Below are 25,040 nucleotides of genomic sequence, written 5' to 3'. Positions count from 1 at the left end.
CATCCGTGAGCTTTATCACAGAGAGGGGATTGAATTACAGCTTGGAATAAAACAACTTAAGCAATAAAAAGCAAATTTATTATCTATTTATTGTTTCCCCACCTTCACCCAAGACCACTATCTGAGAGGAGCCTGGGGAGAAAGCTAAAATTCTAATTATGAGGCTGGAAAACCATGAGGAGTTTAAGTTGGGTTATTTACATTCCCATTCCTCTTTCTCAGCAGAGCAAAGTCAACAAGCTGAGCGAAGACACAGGAATATGCAATTGCAATTCAAGTTGTTTTGCAGCGAAAGGCCTAAGCAGCTTACAGACACTCAGTAACCCTCAGCCAGAGGGTTTTTTTTTCCTCTCCCTAAAAACAATATAAATTCTCACACTGCCTTCCACTGTTTTTCCCCCCTTTTTTTCCCCGAAAGCTATCACATATTGCTCAATACCAGGATTTTTAAAGAGAGCCAAGCTCAGGGCAGGCATTGCCCCTCATCCTCCTCCAATCTGGCAGCACTGAAAAAGCGCCGTTTAAAACAAACGCGTGGGGACGATTCGCTCTCTCGGCGAGTGCTGTAAGGAACAACAACTGGGAGAAAAACAGAGCGAGAGGAAAAAACCACCGCGGCTCCCCCCCTCCCGGGGCTGCCGGTGCCTTTGTTGTCGCGGCGCCCCGCGCCCGCCACCCCCCCGGACCCCTCCGGTCCCCCACAACCTGTTCTCACCGGAGCCTCGCCGGGGGGACCCCAACGCCAGCGCTCACCCCCGGCACCATCTCCCACTCTTGGGATAATGGGGGTGTGGGGAAGAGCCAGGTGTCCCCCCTCACCCTGCCCTCTGGACAGGAGAGTGTCCCCCAGCACCCCGACTGCTTGCATGGAGGGCGTCCTCGCCCCATAGCGCCCTGGCCCTTATCAGGGATGGTGTTCCCCCCGCTCCAGCACCCTGCCCCTTTGCAGGAATGAGGATATCCTACCCTCTTGCGATGGGGGTGCCCCCACCCCAAAACCCTGCCCCCTTGCAAGAATGGTGCCCGTCACCCCAGACCTCTGCCCCCTTCCAAGGAGGGGTGTCCTCCATTCCAGGACCCTGCTTTATTTCAGGAAGGAGGTCGCCCCCCACCCCATCATCCCACCCCCTTGCAAGAAGGAGGCTGCCCTGCCCCCTTGCAAGGAAGGTACCCCCCCCAGCCAGCCCCTTCGCAGGGACAAGAAGATGCCCTCCCAGCACCCAGCCCCCTAGTAAAAGGGAGGATACACCCCCCAACACCCCGTCCCCCTGCGAGGAGGGTGCCCCCCTGTCCCCCTCAAAAGGAGGGTACCCCCCAACCCCTGCCTTCCTCACAAGGAGGGTTCCCCCCAACATCTTATCCCCTTCAAGGGGGTGCCCCCTAACCCCCATCCTTCTGACAATGAGGGTGTCCCCCAACCCCTATCCCACTCACAAGGAAGGTACTCCCCAGCATCCTGTTCCCTCACAAGGAAGGTGCCCCCAGCCCCAGCACCTACCTCGTCTTAGAGGACAGGAAAGCAAGTTTGATTAATCCATAGGTAAACAACTGGATGCTCTCCTTGGCTATGCTGGCCACTCTGAGCCTGTGCTCTAGGATGTGCAGTTCCATCTTTTCCTCTTTCTCATTTGTAGTTCATCTATCCCCGGGGTTTATTTTGTGTTTTTTGAATGGGGAGGGGGAGGGGGGCTGTTATTGTCGGTGCCTTTTTTCCCCCCTCCGGTTCCTTCTCCCCTTCCCGGCTTCGGGGCGGGCAGCGGCGGGTGCGAGTGAGCAGGGGGTGCCCAAGTTGGAGCGGGGTAGTGGTGGGGAGGCCGGCGGGGCGCGGAGCGGAGCCGGGCAGGAGGCAGCGGAGCGCCGAGCAGCTGGTGCTCGCTGGAACAAACAACTTGCCACTCAAGGCCGGCCCAGCGCGCCTGCGCGCCGCCCCGCCGCATGCCGGGCCTTGCAGTCCGCAACGCCGCGCCGGACGGGGCCGCGCCGCGGGGTCCGGCGGCAGGACGGGACGGGCCGGGCCGCGCTGTCCTGCACTGGGGAGGGGACCCGGGCGACCCCACCCCGCACCGCTCCTGCCGCCAGTGCAGAGTTGGACCGCTCACTTCAGGAGATTTGTAAATAGCACTCATAAGCGACCAGCAGGGTTGGATCAGTTTTCACTGCACCCATCGTTCGACTCGAGTAGGGGGAAAGAGCTACAATCTCAGCACCCAAAAACCAGCAGAAAGGAGAACTTGAGAAGTTTTCACTACCGCTATGGAAATGCTCCAATTGTACCCCGTTGGTTCTCGCCCGCAGAAGGCAGGAGTTCTGCCCTACTCCCCTGTGCAGCAAAAATAAAGTGGAAAAAAATACTCACTGCATGGAAGTGTTGTCGAGGTAAACCGGCAGTTGTCAAGAACACAGAAACAGCCTTGTGTGCATGACAGTTGGTAATGCTGAAGGGCGAGTGGCTTGTTGGTCCCAGTCGTCACTCCGCTCCTCAGCACAAGGAGGCTGCAGGGAGGCAGGAATGGACAGACCTCACACCAGCACCCCAGAAACAGGGCTGATGGGACAGCAGGAGTGCCTCAGAATTGGCATCCAGACACTGACCCTGCCATGTTTGGGAGCACCAGCTCCTCAGCACAGAGCCCATTGACAGCACACAGGCTGAAACTGGAACTAAATTCAGTCTTGGGGTATTCTTAAAACAGGACTTAGCCCATAAACCTGATTTTAGCCTCTGTGTGTAGCTCCCTTTGACTTCAGATCACACTGATTCTGCCAGGGACACACCACACACCACCTTCATCAGTAGATCTCAAACGGGCTAGACCATCAACAGCAACCCTTCTGTTCTACGCACGGGGACAATGAGGCAGAGGATGTGTCCAAGGGCACCAGATCAGAGCTCAGTTAGTCAAGCTCCACTCCAGGCCATTCCTCCTCACTGTACAGAAGGAGGAGCTTCTGCAGTGTTTTTTTTGTAGCAGAAATGCCTTGAATCCAGCTCTGGAGAAAAGCTTGTGAAACTAGGCTTTCCAAACCCTTTTTACTATGTGACTTCCCACTGGATGGCTGTATTCCTCCATGGACATGTCTGTCTGTGGCCATACTTCTGAAAGGCTGTTCTAATTTGTAATATCCCCAAAGGAAAAACTTGAAATTAGAGGCATTTATATCAATAGTCAAAATCAGTCAGAGGAAAGGCAACAAAGATAACATTTGTAAAAGCCTTTAAAACCCAGGGAGTTGCTTTCCTTCACTGCCTCACACACAAGTTCAGATGGCTGTAGGTGTTGCATTTAGGAAGCTGAAGAGGATTTGTAATCTGCTTCCACTGCCAGTTCAAGGTCTTGGTCTTCAAAGCTCTCAATGTATCTGTGCCCAGCTACAAAATGTGCCTGCACCTGCATCTACAAATCACAGAGATATTCGTGTTCCTCTGGGACAATGCAGACCACAGAGCCCAGAAGGAAGCAGCCAGGGACAAAATATGCACTGTCTAGGTTGCTGTGAACTTCCAGAGGAAACCAGAAAAATGTAGCCTGAATCACTGAATCATGTCTAGGAAATGCTACAAAACTTTCCTCTTTTAAAAGATTTTCCATCATAATCAGGACAACATTCACATCCACTCTTCCCCTTCCCACTTAAGAAAGAATCTGGTGCCCCCAAGCACAGCTTTGTCAAAACAGGGAGGTCAGAAACTCCAGGAAGGCCACCAGGGATTCTGCTATTACCAGTCTAATTACTACTGAAAATGCTTACTTGAAACAATTGAGAGATGGCAGAACAGACCCAAAGGTAAAATCACTGGGGACCTTTTGAAGCAAGCAAATCATCGGAGGCTTCGTTCTGCCTGCAGGGAAGGAGAAAAAGAGGCCCTGAGTTAGTCATCTGGATTTACTAAAAAAGAAAAAAAAAAAAGAATCAAGTAAACAAGAAAAAACAAAAAACTCCCCCCAAACCCACAAAACACAGAAATACTTCTTCATTTTGTAAGTTTACATCTGGTGCTCTCCAAAATTGCAATTTCTTTCCTGGGTCTGTTTGGCTGCTCTGGTTTTCCAAGTCTTTCAAAGAAGGCCTGAAGGCCTCTCTGAGCTGGAAACACAGACCTCATGGCTACATGAACTTTCACAGAGCTGATTGTAGGAAGCATTAGAAAAATATAAAGCCCCCCCCCCCAACACCCAACCTAGTTTTCTACACATGAAAAATATGTCTAGCTCAGCACAGGCGGACTTTTCAAGAGCACGCAACATGGCAATTAGCCAAAAGACTATTAAGGCCCCCTCCTCCAACTGTCATTAGTATTCAGATCTCTCTCTCCCTTGTTGCCAGGTATACCTGGGAGATTCCATGTGGGGAGCAGCTTAGAATGTCTTGTTATTATACATAACATGCTATAATGTCTTTTGATTATTGCAATTTCAAGTTTTCCATATTTTTGCAGCTCAAAAGGACTCACTCAGCCCAGCCACAGAGTAGGGACCTGTCGTGCAAGATGATGTGACCAGACTTTATTACACTCAAAACCCATTCCCTGCCCACACAGCTTCCAATGGCAGTTACCACAGCACATGCCGGGCAGACAGAACAAAGGAACAGGGAGAACAGGTAAGAAAAGAGGAAGGTGATGTAGTGGCAAACTAAATCTCAGTATGAGGACCAGGCACTGAGAGTCACCTCCTCACCACATGGAGAATGAAGCGCTGATGAGCCATCACAAGTATATGAGATTCCCAAGTGCTCTAGGTCAGACACCGTAAAACTTGGGGTTTGAAGCCTTGAGGCCAAGGGGGTTGGGAGGTGTTGGTGGTGTTCATTTGTAGAACAATGCAGACTGTATTTGGACTGATGGGCAGCCTTCAGATATACCAGCTTCCACTCATAATCACAAGGACCTTCTTACTGGTGAGCAGGGCAAGAGCCATCTCCTGTTTGCCCAGAGGCATGTATATCCGGAAGCAAGTTCCTCAGAACTCCTCTAGTTTTTCCACAAAACAGTCTTGGCAGCAACCAACGTAGAGCCAGGCAGAGGCCACCAGCAGTCCTTTGGGAGACTGAATTTGGTCTGAATGCAGAATTTCTCATAAAACACACTGCAGGAACCCAAGTGTTTGCAACAATCAGTCTTTCAGGAAACAGACATTTAACATTTGTAGAAAGAATTTACGTAAAAGGAATGTAATTGCACACTGTGACAAAGAGTTCCTGAAGATCAGCTCTGTACACAGAGGAAAAGTAAAGGAGAATTTCTAATCACGCGAGTCATCATGTTTTATGCAGTTACTCCCAACTACAGCAGGATGTGTCAGTATTATTTTATTTAGATGGTGGAAGGAAGTTCTTAAATCATTTGTGGTCTCTTCTGATACCATAAAAAAGCCCCAAATTACCATACTTAGTTCTCAAAGATGAAGCTCTGGTAGCCTTTTACAGATGGATTTTAACATGCAGGATCTAAATTTTTGGCAATAAAACCTCATTTAAAAAAATAGATTAAATTACGTCACGTGACTTGTATGACATTGCGCTGCTGCAAATCTTACAGCACTCTGCTGTTGACAGAATTTTGCTCTTCTTTCAGAAACATCTTAAGTTCAACAGTGTCTTGATCTTTGACTAGGGCCTGTAACAGCTTCTAAGACCTAAAACAGCAGATAGTACAAGTTCTGATGTGAATGACATAATGGCAGTACCCTGGATAAATATGCCCAAGGCAAGATGAATCCAGTGTCACAGTTGTTTATACTGGCATTTGCTTTTCTGCAGTAGGCTAAGCATATGAAGTTCGTAGCACGTGTGTAGCTCTGGTGTGAAACCAGGGTCCATGTGCACTTCTGGGGTCCCTTTGAGACTCAGTCCATAAGGGGACACAGCAGTCTGCTCCAGCTTCTAAGCTCAGAGAGTACTCTTGGAATGCAGGCTGTGTTTGAAGCTTTGAGGAACAGAGGCATCTTCAGGTCAGATGCTGGTTTTGACCAAAAGGGAAGCCACAACCTTTCTTAACAGCCTTCACCAGTTTACTCAGAGATGAAAGTTACTAAGTAACTATAATTATCCTGGAACTCCTTGCTTAAGTTAAACAGGCCTTTCTGACCCAGGGAGGGTAATACTTCTTTAGACAAAGAGGTAAACAAAGGCACAGAAAGGAAGGCAGTGAACAAAGGTCACACCATTGGTTATCATCATTTTGGAAGTACAATTCATAGGCCACTGCTTGATCATGAGACCTCTATGAGGTCTGAGGCAGACAGGATGGGTTTGCAAGCTGCTATCCTACACTTCAGTGACAATTAGCCTCTTCTTAAGAAAAAAAAATTAAAAAAAAATTGTGTAAAATATGAACACCCCTCCCCCAAAAACCAACAAAACCAAAAAAAGAAAAAATAAAAAGCTTCCCAAACGTTAGCTCCTGGGCTGGCTTGTGAAAAATTACCCATTTGTTTAATTGAAAAGAGTGATTTATCAAGCTAATTTCCTTCCAGCAACCAGAGACCTTTCAAAACTTGATTGCAGTTAATGTACCAGTGTTTCAAAGCATTTTATTCAACTATCAAATAAGCTAACGAAGACCTTTAATTTACTGTTGAAGTACAAAGTGGGCTGAGCAGGTCAGACATTTGAGCTGACAGCTGAGGTGCAGATGAGACTTGGTTGTTGCATCAGCTCCTCAGATGTCCTGCAGGAGAGCTGGGGGAAGGGAGTGGGAAGAGGCCAAACCAGTAAGAGGATGTGCAGGGGCAGCTCTTAACTGTGTGTACAAAGCTAACTTACCCTAACCTGGTAGCAGCAAAGTGCTCCAATTAAACATTCAAAAAACAGCTTACAAATGGAGAATGTACAACTAAATACCTCGGTGAAGAAGGACAAATCTCATATTGTGGTTCCCCCCACCTATGTTCTATGCTTTGGTGCCACCATAAAGCTACTGGCCTGGAAGAACAGAAGACAAAGGGACTCCTAGTACTGGGCTGGGGAAACTTTGGCAATTGTAATCAATATTACATAGCCTCTGGAGAGAAGAGATGCAACTGCACATACCTGTCATACATAGGTGGACATAGCAACCACTAACTGCAGTACCGAGCAACTTCAAGAAACTCACCAAAGCTCAGCACACTACATAGTAGCAGGCTGGTCCTGTCCCCGTCCAAGGGAAGCAAAATTTGCTCAACTTTGGCCTCCAGGAGCCAAGCATAGATATTTGGCCTTGGTATTTTACTCCAATTCCTTGCTCTCTTCCCTAGTGGCTGGCAAAGCTTGGACACATCCTTGGAGATTCAATGGCTCCTCATCCTCAGTAACACTTAGATGCATTTGTAAGTTGCACCTATGAACTTCAGTGGAAAGATTCAAACTCTGGGAGGTAAAATGATTATTAAACTAAAGAGGAAAAGCTGTGCATGTGTTGCTGAACCAAAGCGTCACATGAGACAGAACCTGAAAGTTTCCTAGACAACATGCTGATCACACTGGTATAGTGATCAGGTGAGCTACTTAAACCTGTCTGCTCCAATAAGCAATATTGAAACAGACCCAGTTCAGCCCATTAGCTCTGTGCAAAACCAGGTGAAATGACTGAAGTCATGTCCACTTCAAGGCTGAAATCATTATTGATGCAAAACTGAGACAGCGTGGCTCAGGATGTGGGAAGGATGTTTCCACAGGTACCAAGAGGTTTTAAAGACGACCTCATCTTCTCATTTACTTCTGATACTGTAATAGGAAATTGAAGAAAATACCCCCTCCTTCCCTGCCAGCCTCCTAAAGATCAACACATCTGCAAACACATTCTGCAAACCTCAGGGAAGAAAGCCAGATTGGAGCCTGCCTTATCTCTTCTGACTTGCTAAATGCATTTCAGGCCTCAAGCATCACATGACTGTACATAACGTGTGGATACAATAACTAATGCAGTATTTATAACGGATCAGCAGGGATCAGCAACATTGAACAAACACCCTTATTTGCAAAAGCACCTTCCCAGCCCATAGAGCAGGCGACCTTGTCTCCCAAGGGCTACAGTGCAAAGGTAATGATCCAAAAATTAACGATTAGAAACTCCAATGAAATTTATCCACAGCTCCCCCTTAACCTCACAGTTTTCCACTGAATCAAACAAACCCTGTCACTGCAATACAGAAACCAGTGCAATGGAAGAGGCTGGTCCCTCAGTGCAGTAGGCAGTGGATGTGCTGGTAAGGATAAGAAAGCACAGATCAGTATCTTGTCAAATGTCCTCCAACTGAAGAACATAACACATCTCTTACATAGTCCTACCTGATCACATGGTAGACTAGGTAGGCCTCCAACAGCCATATGGGGACTCCAGAACAGGTCAATGTATGAGCTATTAGCATTGTCCAGAGCAGTTTTCAACCCACTGGAAAGTTCCAGCTGTACAGGGCAAAATCCTGCATGCTCTACTGGACCACAGGATTCAGGTATTCGCAAGATTTAATTGCAGATGGATTGCCACATGGAAAATTCCCTGCACATTGCCTCTCACATTCTCAATAAATTACATCCCATCTCTCAACAGTGAGGCCTTATTTGCCCTTGTATTTAGAGTAATCTTATGTTCAAAAAAGGCAGTACACTTCTGACCACACTACACTTCTCTTTACAACTGGCATAGCTAAGTTGGGCTCACAGGGTTTTGCCATTTCCACTTGAACAATCTCTTGGTTAGTGTAACCCCTGGGTAATCCTGAGTCTTTGTTGACTTTGTGGGCCTGTGAACACCAAGCTCTTTCCTCTCAAGGGAGTTTTTCGCTGTGGCAATGCATTTACTGCTGGCTTTAGGAGTCACAACCTGCCCTAAGGGACTAATTCCTCCACAGTTGCTGTGCTAGTCAAAGCTTTTGTCTGGCTGCAGGACTGAGAGAGAGCTCCTGTGATGGAAACTCCCAGCAAAGAGGAAACTGAATATTGTAAATGCACTCTAAGGCCTGCCCTCTTTAAGAGAGGCTGAGGTAAGCTGGCAGGAATCCCAGTTAGGCAAGGTGGCTTTGTTGAGACAAAGCAGGACCTGTTGGTCATTGGTCTGTAAGAGGTGGAGGGCCTGAGCCAGCATGTCCAGGTCTCTCCTGGCAGGAGCTCCAACAGGGAAGCAGCCTGGTCTCTCTAACAGCTGCCATTTCCTCCAGCACATTGTTGGCATCCATCCCCTCCTGTTTGTAACCCTAACCCTGGCCCTTCCTCAGAAGGGTCTTTCTTTTACATGATTACAAATGAGCCCTCCTGGAGTCATTTAGAAGATAAAGCCCAGTTGTTCCCACAGTCTGTAACCTGGGTTCTTCCTTCAGGTATCTCAGCCCTTTTGATTCCACATAGCACATTCCAGCAAATACTTGAAAACACACTTCTCACACCTCTCATACCAGGGTAAGACTTTTAACCCATGGTTATGCCTTAAAAACAGGGATCAGCAGCATGCACAACTACTCCCATGCACTCTACAGAGTTAAATGCTAGAGACAGACCAAAACGAAGAATGTTCTAAAGAAGACATAAAAATGACTGCACCATCAGGAGATGTACACACAGTTGCTCATACAAGGCCTGCTTCTGTAACACTTGCGAGTCATGTATAATTAATTGCTCCAGGCTCCAATTTGCAAGAGCAAAAATCATGGAAATATCCGATCTGTCAACAGGATACCTCTGCAGAGGACTAGAAATGTGTTTTCACATCTTCAGATTTTGTGTTCCACCATGGTGACCAGGGAATACTTTTTACTTGGTTTATACACTGTATCTGTGGCTTCATAGATGCTGCAAGGGAGGAGTTGCTGAAACAAATTCATCAATGAACATCATGAGCTGCAGAAGTGGACCATCTCTTTTTGAATCCCATTTCTGAGCATAGCAAATAAATGCTCATGGCAGAATGTAAGAGTACGACATGTTTGCAACCTCTTCTGCTGTACCCTCTCTAGTGTCTAACAGGTACAAAAACTCACACTTCTAAACCACTCTGCAAATCTGAGCCTTTATTTTTAGTGCGAAGTTTTAGTAGTAATATTCTGAGTGCCCTGAGGAACTAAAGCTGAACTGAGGAACAAAGAGGAAAAACCACAGAGATACTATAAAATGGAACATTACAAATACTGAAAACAAACAGACTAAAGAAATAGGACACTGAGACACACAAGGGAGCAAATGGAAGGAGGCAGTCAACTGCATTTAACTGTGCAGAAAGTTTGCTTTATATAAGGTATTTCCACTTCTAGGTTTAAATCATGGCTTTCCTCTGCCACTGGCCCCAACAAAAACACAACAGCAGCAGCAGGAGCAACATCATGAAGAAATGTTCCAGCTTTGGGTATCAAGGGAGAAACTCAGACACAAGGTTCTGTAATCCCCCTTCCAACTGCTTTCTCTCCCTCTGCTATAACCACTCATGCCTTTGTCTGGAGAGCTGACAGGTTTAAATAGAGCATGGAAAGCTGGCTGTTTTCAAGCCCCTGTTTCTGCCTGTATCAGAGAGAATGGAACAGGCTTCTTAACACTCAGAATCACTTTCCAAATTCCAGTTGTGATTACTTCAGGGCTGTGTTTCACTCTACGCTGTTATTTACTTTAATGAACTCTGCCTACTCTATCATTTGGTTCAAACAAGGAGATCTTTGGGAGATCAAAATTCAAGATGATACAGCAAAGTAACCTAAATGGAATGAGGCCAAACAACACGTAATCATGTCTAACAAGGAGCAAGGGGAGAGAGTGCAGAGGGGGATGGGTGGGCAGAAGTGGAGGTGCAATAAATGCCACACAGAAAACTGATGCTTCTCACTGTACATCAGGCCTGGGAAGCGAACAGGAGAGCAGCTCCAGCTGAGGAGAGCTGAGTGCTGGCATCAGGTGGAGGGACAGTGAAAGCCATTCTCCGAGCTGGCAGCTGCCTTGTGCAGTGGCCTGTTTTCAGAAGTGGGGACGTGGTACTAGAGAAAGAGCCCTGCAATAAATTCCTCTTACTTTTTTTTTTTTTTTTTTTTGCATTGCTGTTCATGAAGAGCAGAATGCAGAAAAGGAAAAAGTAAAAATAATGGAGTTACACCAAGAAGAGACCCCAGTTAGTAGTGCATCCTAACCTGCTTGTTACCTGAAGACTAAGCCTTCTCAGTTCTTGGCATTAACTAGAGTCTTAACCTCTATTCCCATGTAACTCAAATTAATTTCTTACTCTAAACGGAGTGAATAAGCAGCGCTATTGTGATCTGCTTCTTGGGCAGAGCTAGAAATGGGATAAACTTATACGATAACTTCAGAGACAACACTAAATGGGGCCACGTGTTTGAAGAACAAATATGAGTTGAAGGTAAGGCAATTATTAGACTTTTTTCTCTGCTTTGGTCCAGTAGGTCAAAGGACAGGTATCTGCACTGGGATAATTTGTCACAAGGGAAAATGATGACGGAACAAACTAGTACACAGTATCTGTTTAACTTGAACATGCAAAAAGAAAGAAGAGCAGGAGATGATGAAGCCTAAGGAAAAACAGAAGTCCCAGAGGCTTTTATGTCTTCCTCATATACCAACCACACTCATGGAAGCACTTAATGTTGTTCAAATTCTTGGACATGAACCTATAACTAAGCATACCAGAACTCCCCCTACTGAGGAGCTACCACAACCACAACTAAGTATTTGGGGAATTTCTTCAGCAGAAGACTTCTCTGTGGGAAAGTGCTGATTTGTTGAAACTAAAGCTTTTTGTGGAAAAATGTCAGCTTCCATGAAATACTAGCTGGGAAGAGGTTCTTGTGCTCGCAGTGCAACTGCAGGCAGAGAACATTTCTTCTGGGGTTCTTCTGCAGTGTCCATATACTGATTGTAGGGTCAGAGAGACACAAACCAGAAAGGGCAACCTCTGTAGTGTGCAAGGCCAGATTTAAAAGAGATGTTTGAACGTGGCCTTTCCCAGTGGGCTACTACCATATGGGAAGGAAGCTGGTTCCTGTCTCACTGTCTTTTCTCAGAAGATAGGGTTAGGCACTTGGGTTTATTTTTCAAGAGAACAGACAAAAAGACAAAGTGTTAAACTTTTAATGAAACAGCACTCTGCTCCCACTCTCTAGTTTTAACACAAATGATATTATTGCACTCACACTGGGGACTTAATATTATTTCGGCTAAAGAAAACTAAACAAACAAGAACAAAGCCTTGTAACTCTGTGTGATAGTGCTCATTTAGAAAGATGAGGCATAACACTTCAAATGAAAGAAGCCCTGCCTCGCTCTCTACCCTTCAGCCTGAGGCTTACTCCATGCATGCAGACTGCCACACTTGTTGCCACCACCATTTCATTAACTCAGTGGAATGAGGTACAGGCTGAGCGCCCTCACTACAGGAACGGCATTTTCTGATGATGTGTAAGAGTCCTAGATATCTGTCTAAAAAATTCCAGATCTCTGTTTAAATGATGTGGCTGCAGCAAGATTTTGTTTGAAAGAATCCAACTGCAGGAAGCTGGGGTTTTTTTTAGCCCAGATGGAAAGTAGAAAGGCTCTTTCTGCCACACACAGAGAGGGGAGAACAGTTAAAGCATGCTGCTGTGCCATCAAACCTTCCCAAGCAAGTACCAGAAGAAAGCTTAGCAGAGACACTTTGGTCCCAGGCTGTGTTTGCCCATGAGGTTTTCAAGCTGAAAGGCTAGAAAAAGGCTAGAAAAGGCTAAGAAAATTCAAGAGCTGTTTCGTGATAGGGAGAAACTATTTGCTGAGGCATGGATCAATGGAAATTTGCTGTGACCAAACCAGTAAGTAATACAAAGATTGCCAGTAATACAAAGATTGCCCTCATGTCACAGCTTCTATTAGGATATTGACTTTCAGAATCCACATGACTGCATCCGACTGACAAGGTGGCCATGATTCAGTTAGCAACCTGTCCACACCCACTGTCAGTACCATCCTGGACGTGAAAAGATACATCTAGAAAAGGAATAACAAATCTATTCATCCAAAGAGCATAGAAGATTATGTTCCTAAAATGCAAATGTTGAATGTCTGATTGATGCTGATCACTTATTTTGTCTTTTTTTCCTTTTGCTTTACAACGTAGTTTTCCTGCAAATGTGTGCCCCACTTGCTTAGATAATCCACTCTCAATACTTACAAACTTTGTAGGAAGTTATGGCTTGGCTGTAACTTTTTGACTAACAGTAGGAGAAAGATAGATACACAATATAATCCTGCAAAGCTTTATTCAGTCATACTTCAGAATCAGATTTTGGCACTTGTCATCTCTGTATTTAGCATCATTGACATATATTTACAGCCTTTTAAGTCTGTTTGTTCCCAGCTTTCAGTCTAAGTATTTCCTTGAAAACACAGAAATATCCATGACAAATTAGAAGCTATGCATCAACCAGCTGATCACAGAGGCTTCATCTGATAGGCAAGAACATTATTATTACACTGCTGTCCAACACAGAGGCAAAGATTCTTTATCAGAAAGTATCTTGCTAGAACTGAGGGCTTGCCAGAGACTCCAATTCTCTGAACACAAACGGCTTGAGAATGACGATACCATGTTAAGACCACTGCTGCAAAGCTGAAGTGTTGTTTTTTTTCTTTTCGTCACACAATAAAGGGATAAATTACTTCTTGTCAAGTGCCTCTGCTGTAAGTTACAAGAAATTACTGCAAGTTTGGTTTTCACCTTCTTCCCCCACCACTTTTTTCCCCTTTAAAGGGAATCCCTCCTGGAGAGAATATTGCTAAAGAGTAAAAAAAAACTGAATGCCAGGTGCCTCCCAGATATACCAGTCCATATATTACATCTGGTTTTATCTGCTCCAGCAGCAGAGGGAACAAATTTAGGCAGCCAGGACTGTTGCTTCCATATTATGGTCATTTTTGTGAAGGTCCTTCTTTGAAAGCTGGTATGAAATAGCTCACCTCTACCAGACCTCCCTAACATAGCACTAGTTTATACCAGCTCTGATTTTCAGGCTTATTCTCTAACTCATGTGTGTGTGTATTTGTGTAATAAAATTGTTTCCACACATCATACAAGAGATTTAAGGAAAAGACTGATGATGTCTTTCTGTAGTTATTCCATACTTTCTTGTACCATGTTTTGCTGATTTACAGATGACTTGTTTATTAACCCAGTTTCCCCTCATGGTATCGTATCTAATCTAGGGGCTGGCTCCTGCTATGCTAATCTGTCACTTTGTGCAAGAGCTGCATCTGAAATGGCATGAGAAATACAGATTTACTGCAAAGTAGCAACAAGCCATCCTTAGTACTGAACCAACAATCTTGAGGAATTCCCATGGAGTTTTAATTGAGAATTCACTTTTAAAAGTTGTACATGAACAGAAACACAGTGAGGGCAAATACTAGCAGGGACTCTTCTTGTGGTCCTCAGAAAGGCAAACTGTAACTTTATAAGCTAAGGATACCAGGTGTTGAAGTCCTTCTACAAAGAGCAGAAAGTAACTGTTCTTTTGCTCTGTTCTCTTATTTTTAACTAGATATTTTCCCATCCCTTCATTTTTTAGAATAGACTAAGAAATGCTCTTCCAGGCAATATGAATGTGATACTTGAAAAATATTTTCCTCCTTTAAATTAAAATGAAAAATTCAACTTTTTCTTTCCTCATTGCACCTATTCATTTTGTCTTATCTTTTTCAATTTAAGCTTCCATTTATGTTTCTCCAATAGTACGGTTTATAAAAGAACCTGTTCAAAGCAGATGTTTCAACAATGTCAAAACCTTTCCTGTAAAAATGATTTTTAAAAGACAAAAAGCGACATGAGAGTCTCAGAACAAACCCCCTCCTGAAAAAAAAAAGGTTTGATTTTAATGAATTGTCATTTTAACAACGCAGACATTTCAATAAGAACTTCTTGATTAATTCCTCCCAATAACCTCTCAAGAAGGAACATCCTTTTACTATCTCTAAACCTGGAACTACTGTGCAAGTGTGCTGAAGTGTTAGAGATTTATGTGCTCATAGGCACCTGAGCACTTCTCCTTCAGGGCCCACTCTGGTAACGTCAGAAGAAGCACAAAGGAAGTGTTCCTCTCAAAAGGACCACAGAACAATGCAATCCCCATGCCCCTGACAAATCAGGCCAGAACAAAGTAGGTTGCCTTATTTTCACTTGTCACTCCAATATCCTTTTGCACGCTCTTGAACAAGGAAGACAAGAAGAGTACATTACGTGGCTTTACCTATTGCATACTAAACTGTGCTGCATCTGTAGTGAAGCTATAATGCTGAGTTAAACTCATTCTTTAAAGCATGGCTGTATCTGAAGTTATGATCGCTTCCCAAGGATGTGAGCAGAGAGCATTTTCCGAATCTTGAGATTCCACTCACCAGTGGAGAACGGTGCCATTATGACATTAGCTGCCATGAAAATAATAGCTTCAATTACATTTTCATGATGAGAAGTTTCCACTGAAGCTGATTTAACAATACATTATTCTGTCGATTTTCTATGCTTGTGCCAATGACTCGGAAAATTGTAAAATTGTGAAATTTTGTTCAAAAGAATAAGCAGACCTGACTCCAATGTCCAAGTGTCAGCACCGCAGCTTGGGGCTTTCCACGCCACTGCTGCAAAATTCAAGTCCACAACCAGCACCCAAATGTGGGACTTACTACTCACTCCTGCACTCATCTGATCCTTCTCCAAGCTGGTAGATAGAAATATCTCTCAATACAAGCTTGCTGACTTTTAACACTTCTCATTTTGCAGCAGCAAATTATATTGAAAAAATCTTTGGAGAATAGAGATGCCATTAATAGATGAGTAAAGAAGGGAAAGAAAACCATACTGGTAACAACTATATGATTATGAAATTGCAAAACTTTTCCAGATGAGCATTAAGATAGGTTCCAAAGGCTCACTTCTGCTGTTCATTGTTGAATAGAAGTTTGTACAGTCAGATGACAAAGTTGAACATATTTAAAAGTTTCACCTACATAAGCCAAAAAGTAACACCAAGGATACATTTCAAACCTTGTCTTCATAACATCTTTCTTCTCCACAGCTAGCATACCTTGCAAAAGATTCTTTTCAGCTCTATACCTCCAAACAGACAAGGGGCTGCACAGTACATTCTGCTCTTTTACTGTTCATTAAAAAGGGAAGAAAGCAAGCATGCATGAGTGCATGGAATGGACAGATGAGACACTTGGGGCGACAGACAACAGCAGGAATATGTTTGCTTCCATGATGTGCTTAGAAAGCACATTAGGAATATACTATTAAGAAAATGTTGCGTGCCTTCTTACACTGAATAGAGAAGTTTAGCTTTTCTCAGGTCAGGCCTTGAAGATAAAAATAAATTCTATAAAGCAGCAACGGAAAAAGTCCAACCAAACCAAATCCACACAAACCCCCCTAACTTTGTGGTGATTTCTGCTCAAACTAACACTACATGATACTGCTAAACACTGAAAGCATATTTTCCTGCATAACCATGTAGGGTTTTTTCTAATGCTAATGCAAATCATTATTATGGGTCCAAACACACCACTCCAAGTGGATCCACTTTGGAAAGATGTGAATAGAGACCCAGCACTGTCATCAGAGATGTAGCACAAACACTCGGCCTTTGTTCTAATAGATGTTAGCAACATCAGAGGAGTTTGGTGAGACCAAGAACCACAGGTTTGGTGTCTCCTGGTTTTAACAGTTATGCATGAACGCCTCTCTTCCAAGACAGATGACAGTATTTGCCTGCAGAGTCTCACTGCAGTTTTTTCCAGGCCCAGCCAGAGCTGCTGAATGCTTGTAAGCAATCTACAGAAAGGTAAGGCAGGACTGGAGCCCAATAAATCCAAGACCATTTACTAATCGCCCATCCCATTGCTTCCAGTCTTGCCTCTCCTCCCATTTGCCTGGGGCCTGAGGCTCCTTTCATCAAAGGATGAAAGGCATTAATCTAGATCAAGACAAATAAGTCTTAGAGTTGAAAAGACACTACAGAGGTAACAACAACCAGACACAAAGAAACAGTTAATTGGAAAGCTAAAGTCCAAATAGCCTTTCTTTTCCTTGCTGCAGAAAGCATCTATCCTTATCCCACACATCGTCCTACTAATGAAACCCACTGTTGACCACAGCCAATGTTCACAGGAAATACTCTGCTCAGCAAACAGCCAACCAGGTCATATCATAGAAATCACAGACTGGTTTGGGCTGGAAAGGACCTTAAAGCTCCTCCAGTTCCAATCCCCTGCCATGGGCAGGGACACCTTCCACTAGAGGAGGTTGCTCCAGGCCCCGTCCAGCCAGCCTATCTCTGCATTCAGCTTTAGCTGGCTGCAAAGAGTAATATGATCTTTGCAAGTGATGCACACAAGACCTGTGTAAACACAGTATCTGGTTTTAAAAAACTCTGTCAGGATTATAAAAATCTAACAAACGTGAAAACAAAAAAAACGTCCCACCAACTGACCCTCATGAAAGCCACGTTTAGAAAGAAATACAGTGCTCTAGCACTGCACTTACGTTGCTGCCTAAATCCACTGGGCACTATCAAGGCCAAGTTGTAATCTTCCTCAGAGAGGTTACCCCTCCCTTGTAGCACAGAACACACACTCAGTTTCACTGGGACCAATAGTTGGCTCTCAGAGCATAAACTCCGAAGTAGCAGCCAGGCCACACTGCTGCAAGCTCACAAAGCCAATAGCAAGAAAGGAAATTAAGAAGCAAGTACTGCCAGTACTTTGGAGGGGGAATGAAGAGGTCAGCATTTCAGAGATACATTCCACATATAGACACGTATGTATGCATTTGCAAGTAACTGGTTCCCTCCCCATGGTGTGCTACATGTTGTTTTGTACCCACATGCCCGCCCCCAAGCAGGCCTTGAGGAACTGGATCAACCATCCTGGACGTGCATATCACTGTTTGTCTGTATTGTACTTATCAAGCTTTGACATGCAAGTTTCACATCCAGAAACACACAAAAGTGGGCTTAGATACAGGGAGGCGATTTGGACCCATTTCAATGTCATCCTGTTGTCACTGCCTAAGGCTTATGTTGTGCAGACTTATTTTTGTCACTACCTACAAGAGCTGCAATAGTATTCGCAGACTGTTCCCGACAGTATGTCATTGACATTTCTGTAACACCGGAATCAGGTGGGCTTTTGCTGTTTCATCCCTGTTCACTTTGTTTTGTAATAATCAGTCTGTTTTTAAAAACAGAATTATCTGTCCTGGGTATTTGGCTGTGTGAGTGCAGAACATGAATTATCCTTCAAATGTGCAAATATATCAGCCTGCAATTATTGCAGTCATCTTTCATTACAGACTCTCTTCAACAAACCAGGGTTTTTCCCCAGATAGGATGAGCCTCCCCAGATCTAGCAAAACCAACAGCACAGACATCAAACTGAACCACATGTTCTCTTGCTAGCAACAGAAAGGAGGCACCAGGGGTATGAGCCAAGAAGCACAAATTGCTTTGGAAGGTGAGCAGTGTCCCTCAGCCCCAGGGAAGGTGTGACTGTCCCTGCTGTCCTCCCTAGAGCTTTGCCAGGGAGCTGCACATCACCACACAGCGTCTCAGGTTGAGCTGGTGTGACAAACTGCTTCATTTCAAGCTGTGGCTCAGGGCTCAGCACAGAAGTAGCTCTCCTGCCACTTCAATGGATTAGGAGAAGCATCTGGCCAAGAAGTACTACGTACAACTAAGAGAGGTGATGTCCAAAGCTGTGACAGTAATAGTCACCTGCACTCATCTGCTTATCATTAACCCCTTCTGAAAGTCTTCCTGATACTAAAGGGACTTAACATGTGCTTGAAGGCTCTGCTGAATACATGAAATGAAGCATGTGGTTGAAAGTGGTCTGATGAACAAGAGTCTCAAGAGATTGAAAAGTTATTTTTGAAGGCGGCAACAAAAGACAACAATTATCTTCCAGAAGGCTTAACATAAACCCCTCAAAATTGGGATGCTTAGGATCACCGACAATGAACCAAAGCCCAGGATTTACTGGGATCCCATTTCATTAGAAGTCAATGTCTAGATGCTGGAAAGATGACAAAGGGGGTTGTAGAATTGAAAGAGTATTTTCTGGTATCTAACACAAAGTATTTCTACACTGTATGCTTCAGCACAGTTTTGGCCTTTTACTTTTTGTTTAAAGTTTGCTTATAAATAATTTCCCCTCCTTTAATGTTTTAACATGTCTTTTCCTAGTGTAAGTTGCTTAAAGATGGGAAGTACTTCTTCCATACATAACGCAGGTGGATTTTCAAATTCAGTTTTGCAGAATTTCAAGAATGAAATATGTTGATTTACAGAAAGCGCTGCTCAGATGCTGAAGGCACTTTCTACACCTAGGGAAAACTGATCTACTTAGCTACTACAGAATAACTACTTCGCAGCACTCCTTTCAGTGCTGTTTAGTTATTCAGAGCAGCTCCAGATATACTCCTGCAAAATAAAAGACGCTTCAATTTTAGATGAAGGAGTGAAAACAGGATGGCTGTGCTAAACCTGCTAATTCTGCAGCAGCTAAGCCACAAAGAATTCTCCCTGGCATAAAAGTAGGTCCACTTCTGTAATGTCCTTTTTTAAAGGAACAGTTGTGAAATGGCCACCAAAAAAATCCATTTTAGGGAGGAGCAAGAACGTATTTTGCACTCTTTCTCTCCTATAGATTTCATTGTACAAGCCATATACTGGGACTGAAAAACAGGCTTCAGCAAAACGGTAACCAGAATATTTTCCACAATGACCCAAAGATTTGAGATTCTCAGTTTCATTTGAGTGTATTAAGAATTCTTAGAAATTAGACTTCATATGATATTGCAGTAGTGAACATACTTTTTAAAGAGTTTTCCATCCTTTGATCTCATTGGTTTCTGCTATTTGGAAATCCCAAATTTCTTCATAGCAGACGTTCAAGATAGCACATTTTAAAATGGAATAAATTAGAAGTTAAAGATAGCAGTGATTACAAGTATGCCCAGAAACTACCCTGACTGTTTGTTTCCCATAGTACAGTAGCTAAGCTAGTAGCTGTATTATTTTTGGAGATGTTGGCTTGATTTTCAGAACTGATCAGATACATCTCACATGTGTCAGCTTCCCTGGAACTGGTGGTTTCCAAGTCTGGCTAGCTAAGAAAATATCATCAGGGCACACACATGGCCAATGTGACAGAAGATTTGCACCTAGTTTGATGTGGCTGGTTTAGTTTGCAAGACTTTCTTTCCTTTACCATGCCTTGCACCATTCAGCATTGAAAGTGTCTTTGCTGTGAAAGGACATCACTGAACTTTTGATTAAGAAAAGCTCACCTTGACCCTTCCCTCTAATCTTCCTGCTCCCAAGTACTGTCTATTAATTGCCCAACTCAGCAATTCCCTGCCCTTTACTCTAAAGAAAACATCTATTATTCCAGCAGTTTTCAGTGACTTTTGCCTCGCTATGGTCATTCAGGAGGCCTCCAAAAGACAGATGACTCCAGCTATATGATATGAACTTGGGCATGCAGCAAACATCCTCCTCCCAACTGACCAAGTCAACTTATCTTCTAGCCTGCACTCATGCCTGACCTTGAATTTGCCAAGCTACTCTTGGCTTTGAGGACAAAACTGTGGTAACTTCTTTTCTTTACTGCTTTCTATATGATTTGATAAATGTAACTATTCATCTGTGAGACTTGTGTTGCCCTTTATTCCCCAAGTAAACGCAGAGAGCAAAAGGCATTTCTAGAGCCAGGCCATGAAGCAAAATGGCAGACTTACCTTTAAAAAATGATTACAGCATTCTTATGACACTCAAAGATGATTCATGGCACCTTTTATTTGGTACTCGTGTATACTTTTTGTCTTTGGCTTTTTCCCCAACATACAGAGGAAAGAGGCAGAAACTGTGTTTCCTCTCTGAAATCAGGGAAAAAAAGTCCTGTTCTCACACCTAAATGTATTAAAGTGATGGAACACTACTATCTCAGCTTCTAGACACAAACAGCGTAGACAAAGCCTCTGACAGGCCTGTCCCCAATATGGTTTAATTTAAAAACAGAACATGGGCATTTGTTCTGGTTCAAGCAAAGTTCAGCAGAACCTCAGCGAAATGTTGTCTTCATGGCACGAGTGAAGAAATCAGTGTATAGATGAAACATTATTCAGCTCAGGGACTATACCAGGAGTATCAGCCAGACACATCAGAGCCTGTTCACCCCTCAGACACAGTTCCACAAGCCATCTGCAGTGCTTGTCTTACACTGGCAGCACTTGGCCAAGGCTGAGAAATGCCCACACTTGTACTTCCTCCACTGCAGGTTTGGACACATTGCAGAGGAAACAGAAGGAAGAACCAAGAATATTGGGCATGCTCATGTTTGTGCTATGCAGTGTAACAAGGTGTCTCAGGGGCATGGCAAACAATTACCCCTTGGCCTAGCACAGCTTCTCAGGCTTCTGAGTAGATCCTACTGACATTGATGGACTGATAGTAACTGCTGGCAGTAAGAAGAACAACCTAAATAACCAACATCTGCTGACCTAATAATTGTTTTGAAGCTTACAAATAATATCAGCAGATATTTCTGTAAAAGATTCATAGGCCTCAATGATATGTTAACATTTTGTTACATAGAACTTGTAACCTCTGCCAAGTTTAACTGGATATCCCTTAACAGACTGAATTAAAAAGGAAAACAAGTGATTACTCTCTCCTGTAACATGTCAAACAGTGAGAGGATAGATTGCTTATTGTCTTTCCTCTGCTCTTTGGCTTTCAAACCATAGCAGCAGAGGGGTGGGAGTGTCCCATTGCTCTGTACCTGAGACCCTTCTCCTGGCAGTCAAGGAATGCTGACAGCAAAGCAGGCACTGGGGCTTCACAGCCCAGATCTGCTGCTCCTGACTGCACGCAGCAAAACTACCAGGAAACACCCCCTTTGCTCTCCACTTGGCTAAGTACTCTCTTATTCAAAAATTATTTTAACAAGCTAAATACTCAGACAACCTCGTCTCTCAGGAAATTATATGAAACTATATGGTTTTCAGCCCATAAACTGGCTCATAAAAGGCCCAATATAGAACAAGGCTCAAGATTCTAACTTTAGTATTTTGTACAAGGAATCACATTAAAGAGAGAAGCATCATTCTCAGAGGGCTCTCCCTCTCCAACAAGGTACTACAAGAAAACAACACTCGATTTTCAGTGTAAGACTCAGATGCCCCTTCAAATGCTTAAAGCTGAAAACTGTGGCAGCTCCCATCTCCTTATCTACTAGTGCTTCCTCGTCCTTATCAGGTGCTTACAGACAGCAACAGAATGATAGGGAAGCTGCTGCTTGGGCTGCATCAGAAAGCAAAAAGCAGCACAGATGTCTACACAGAACTCAACCAAGCCAAGCTCCAGTTCCCCACCTGCTTGTATGAAGCCAACAAACCAAGACCAGTTGAGAATACACTTGCCTAAAACTTCACATTTAAACTGATCTCCTGACGGAATACACACATACCAGAAATGTGATTAACTCCCACTCCAAAAAGGGCAGTATAGCCCTTCAATACCTTTTCACTGAGTCCAAAGGACAAGATAAAATATACTTCAAACAATATTCAACCCCAAGATGGTGCTTCCCTTTCTCCAGTTTGTATGGCATGCCTGCCAAAAAAGAGCTCATACATCAGAGATAAAGGTTACCACAATGCTCATTATTGAAAACATACAATCTGCACATGCAACATCAACCACATTCAACTTGTGACCACTTAAAAAAAATCTCAAGACAACAATGTGCACAGAGAAGTCAACTGCATTTAAGCTCTAACACTAAAAAGGAAATAAACTTCCAAGGCACATCATGTACTAAACTTCACCCGGATCTCATGGTCCTGGAAAGCAATAGATTGCAGGGGAAAAACAACCACCCAAAACCACCTGCTTCCCCCCCGCCCCGAAACCTGTCCCACAAAGTACATATTGCATGCCAGTGCACTAACAAATACAAACTCAAATTCAAACTTCTTTCTAGATGAGCTGAAGCCACCTATTAGTCATTCACATTCTCAATTTCATCAGGAATATAAACATCATGTGTCCAAGCACAGTGGATCAACAGATGCTCAGTCAGCACAACTTAAAATTGAAATCAGTCATGGAAGGACTGACCACTCAAGTTTCGTACCAAATTTCAATGGCTTTTTATATTTAAAAACCTCAGAGATGAATAATTAAGCAGAACAACAATAAAAATAACATATCTGGAGAAAGACAGGAGTGTGCAAAGAATAGTTTCATACAGATATGCTTCTTTATTGAGAAAATATAAGTTTCTGTTGATGAGGTAAAGTAGAATCTAGATCAAGATCTACCCACACATGGTAACAGTGTAAAGGAAATAATCCACTTGAGCCATGTGTCTTGAGAGCACAGACATTTGCTGTAGATGCAAATGGTTTTGGCTAACTTGCATGAAAACAACAAGGGAGGCATAGTTTTTCTCTACTTAATAAAGTTTCCATTGGAAGCTGATCCCAATCGTTTGCACATTTGCCAACCAAGCAAGTATTTTCCTGTACATCTTTCCTAAGCACTAAAGCCTGTCATAAGCCATGGAAGTGAGGCTAAATCGCACAAAACAGCACATGCAGAGAGGAGCCCTACAAAGCACACAGTCACTGCCCCAGTGTGCCAGACAAGGTTAGGAGTGTTCATACTGCCTCAAGCTTCAAGGCTGGGTGGAAGAGATGGTTAGGAAAGATAAGTTTCCTGTGCTTTTAAATCAGTTATGCAGGAGTGTGGAAATTACTGCCATACTACCACGGTAGGCAGGAAGAAATCCTGGATTGGCATCCTAGAGTTCTGACAACCATCCTCATACTGAGATTCTGATGATGTGCAAAGATTATGTGCGTTATCCATTATTTTACTGCTGACATGTAAAAATTCATGACTCATTAAACACACCTATGCAGATTCTATGTATTTTCTGTTTGTCAGGCAAACCAGCCTGAGAAGTACCCCCTTGAACTTTCTCTCGGAATGTGCTGCTTGGATGGAAGAACACATTTCACAGGGATTAAGTGGAATAATCTCTTTGCCTCCAAATCGGTGAGACTCTTGACAAAGTAAGGGAGAGTTCAAGGGATCTAGAAAACATCTAAACTTAGCCCATAATCCTTCTTAATTGAATGGAAAAAAGTTGGATATTGTTCTACATCCAATCTGATTTTATATTAAGACTGCCATGGCAGCCTCTGATACCATTTTGATACAGGGTATGTGCATCATCTCATGGGTGAGGGAAAATCGGGTTTTTTCTCTTATAATTGGCTTACTTTGGGCAGTTTGGTGAATAGAGGTGCTGTATATTTATTTGTTAGCACTTCTGCTCTCAATATACACCTGGTTCAGCTACCTTTGTTCTCCTTCAGTTAGATGCTCACGTAAGCTCAGCTGAAAACTCCCATGGCAAATTAACCTGCCAAAGCTTGTATAGACATTAAGAAATATATGAAGCAGAGGATAAAAGCCTATTGCCTCTCTGCCCAGACTTTGGCGATTCTGAGAGTCTCTAAGCTGAGAGCTACATTTTGTTTGGCACTGACAAAAAAGAAAGAGGCTGTGTAATGATTAGTGTTTGGCAAGGCCCAACTCAGAATCTTAGAAAAACACTGTCATGGGTTTAGAAAACAACTATGAGATCACCATCATAATAAAAACTACTTTATCGCAGAATCCTAGACTGGTTTGGGTTGGAAGGGACCTTAAAGCTCATCCAGCTCCAACCCCCTGCCACGGGGGTTCCACTAGCCTAGGCTGCTTCAAGCCCCGTCCAACCTGGCTTTACCCTAAAAAAGATTAGTTTTCAGATCTAAGACTCAAATCCTACAAGTTCCTGGCACTCACATGAAAACCTTTTCCTATAAATGTAGTTAAGAAATTAAATTTTCCCAGAGGATCACAGAGCAACTATTAAAAATAATCAGTCACACAGGTCATCTCATTAAGAATTAAATCCACATAGATTTCAATTGGTCTCATTTCTAACTAACATAACAATAGACCTACTGGGGCAGACAATAAGATCTGAAG

The 25,040-nt window shown here is 43.5% G+C and overlaps 1 protein-coding gene across 2 annotated transcripts in view; it reads right to left on the bottom strand.

Annotated features, from left to right (window-relative positions):
* Positions 1-25,040, bottom strand: part of CASTOR2 (cytosolic arginine sensor for mTORC1 subunit 2) — a 146,965-nt gene that overhangs the window by 110,431 nt on the left and 11,494 nt on the right. The window contains exon 2 of one of the 2 annotated variants that reach the window (XM_057410709.1): positions 3,751-3,841. In XM_057410709.1, coding sequence (XP_057266692.1) covers positions 3,751-3,824 — 74 coding nt within the window. In that variant the 5' untranslated portion in view covers positions 3,825-3,841. Of the gene's footprint in view, positions 1-1,498; positions 1,923-3,750; positions 3,842-25,040 lie in introns of those variants that run through there. The other variant, XM_057410708.1, reaches the window with a different exon arrangement.

Source organism: Pezoporus wallicus, unplaced genomic scaffold, assembly GCF_028554395.1.
Source record: "Pezoporus wallicus isolate ANWC-B61680 ecotype Strahan unplaced genomic scaffold, APGP_CSIRO_Pwel_v1 contig_8705, whole genome shotgun sequence".
In the NCBI taxonomy this organism is placed as follows: Eukaryota; Metazoa; Chordata; class Aves; order Psittaciformes; family Psittacidae; genus Pezoporus; species Pezoporus wallicus.
Note: the sequence above shows the minus strand (reverse complement) of the source record. Positions and strands in the feature narration are given on the sequence as shown.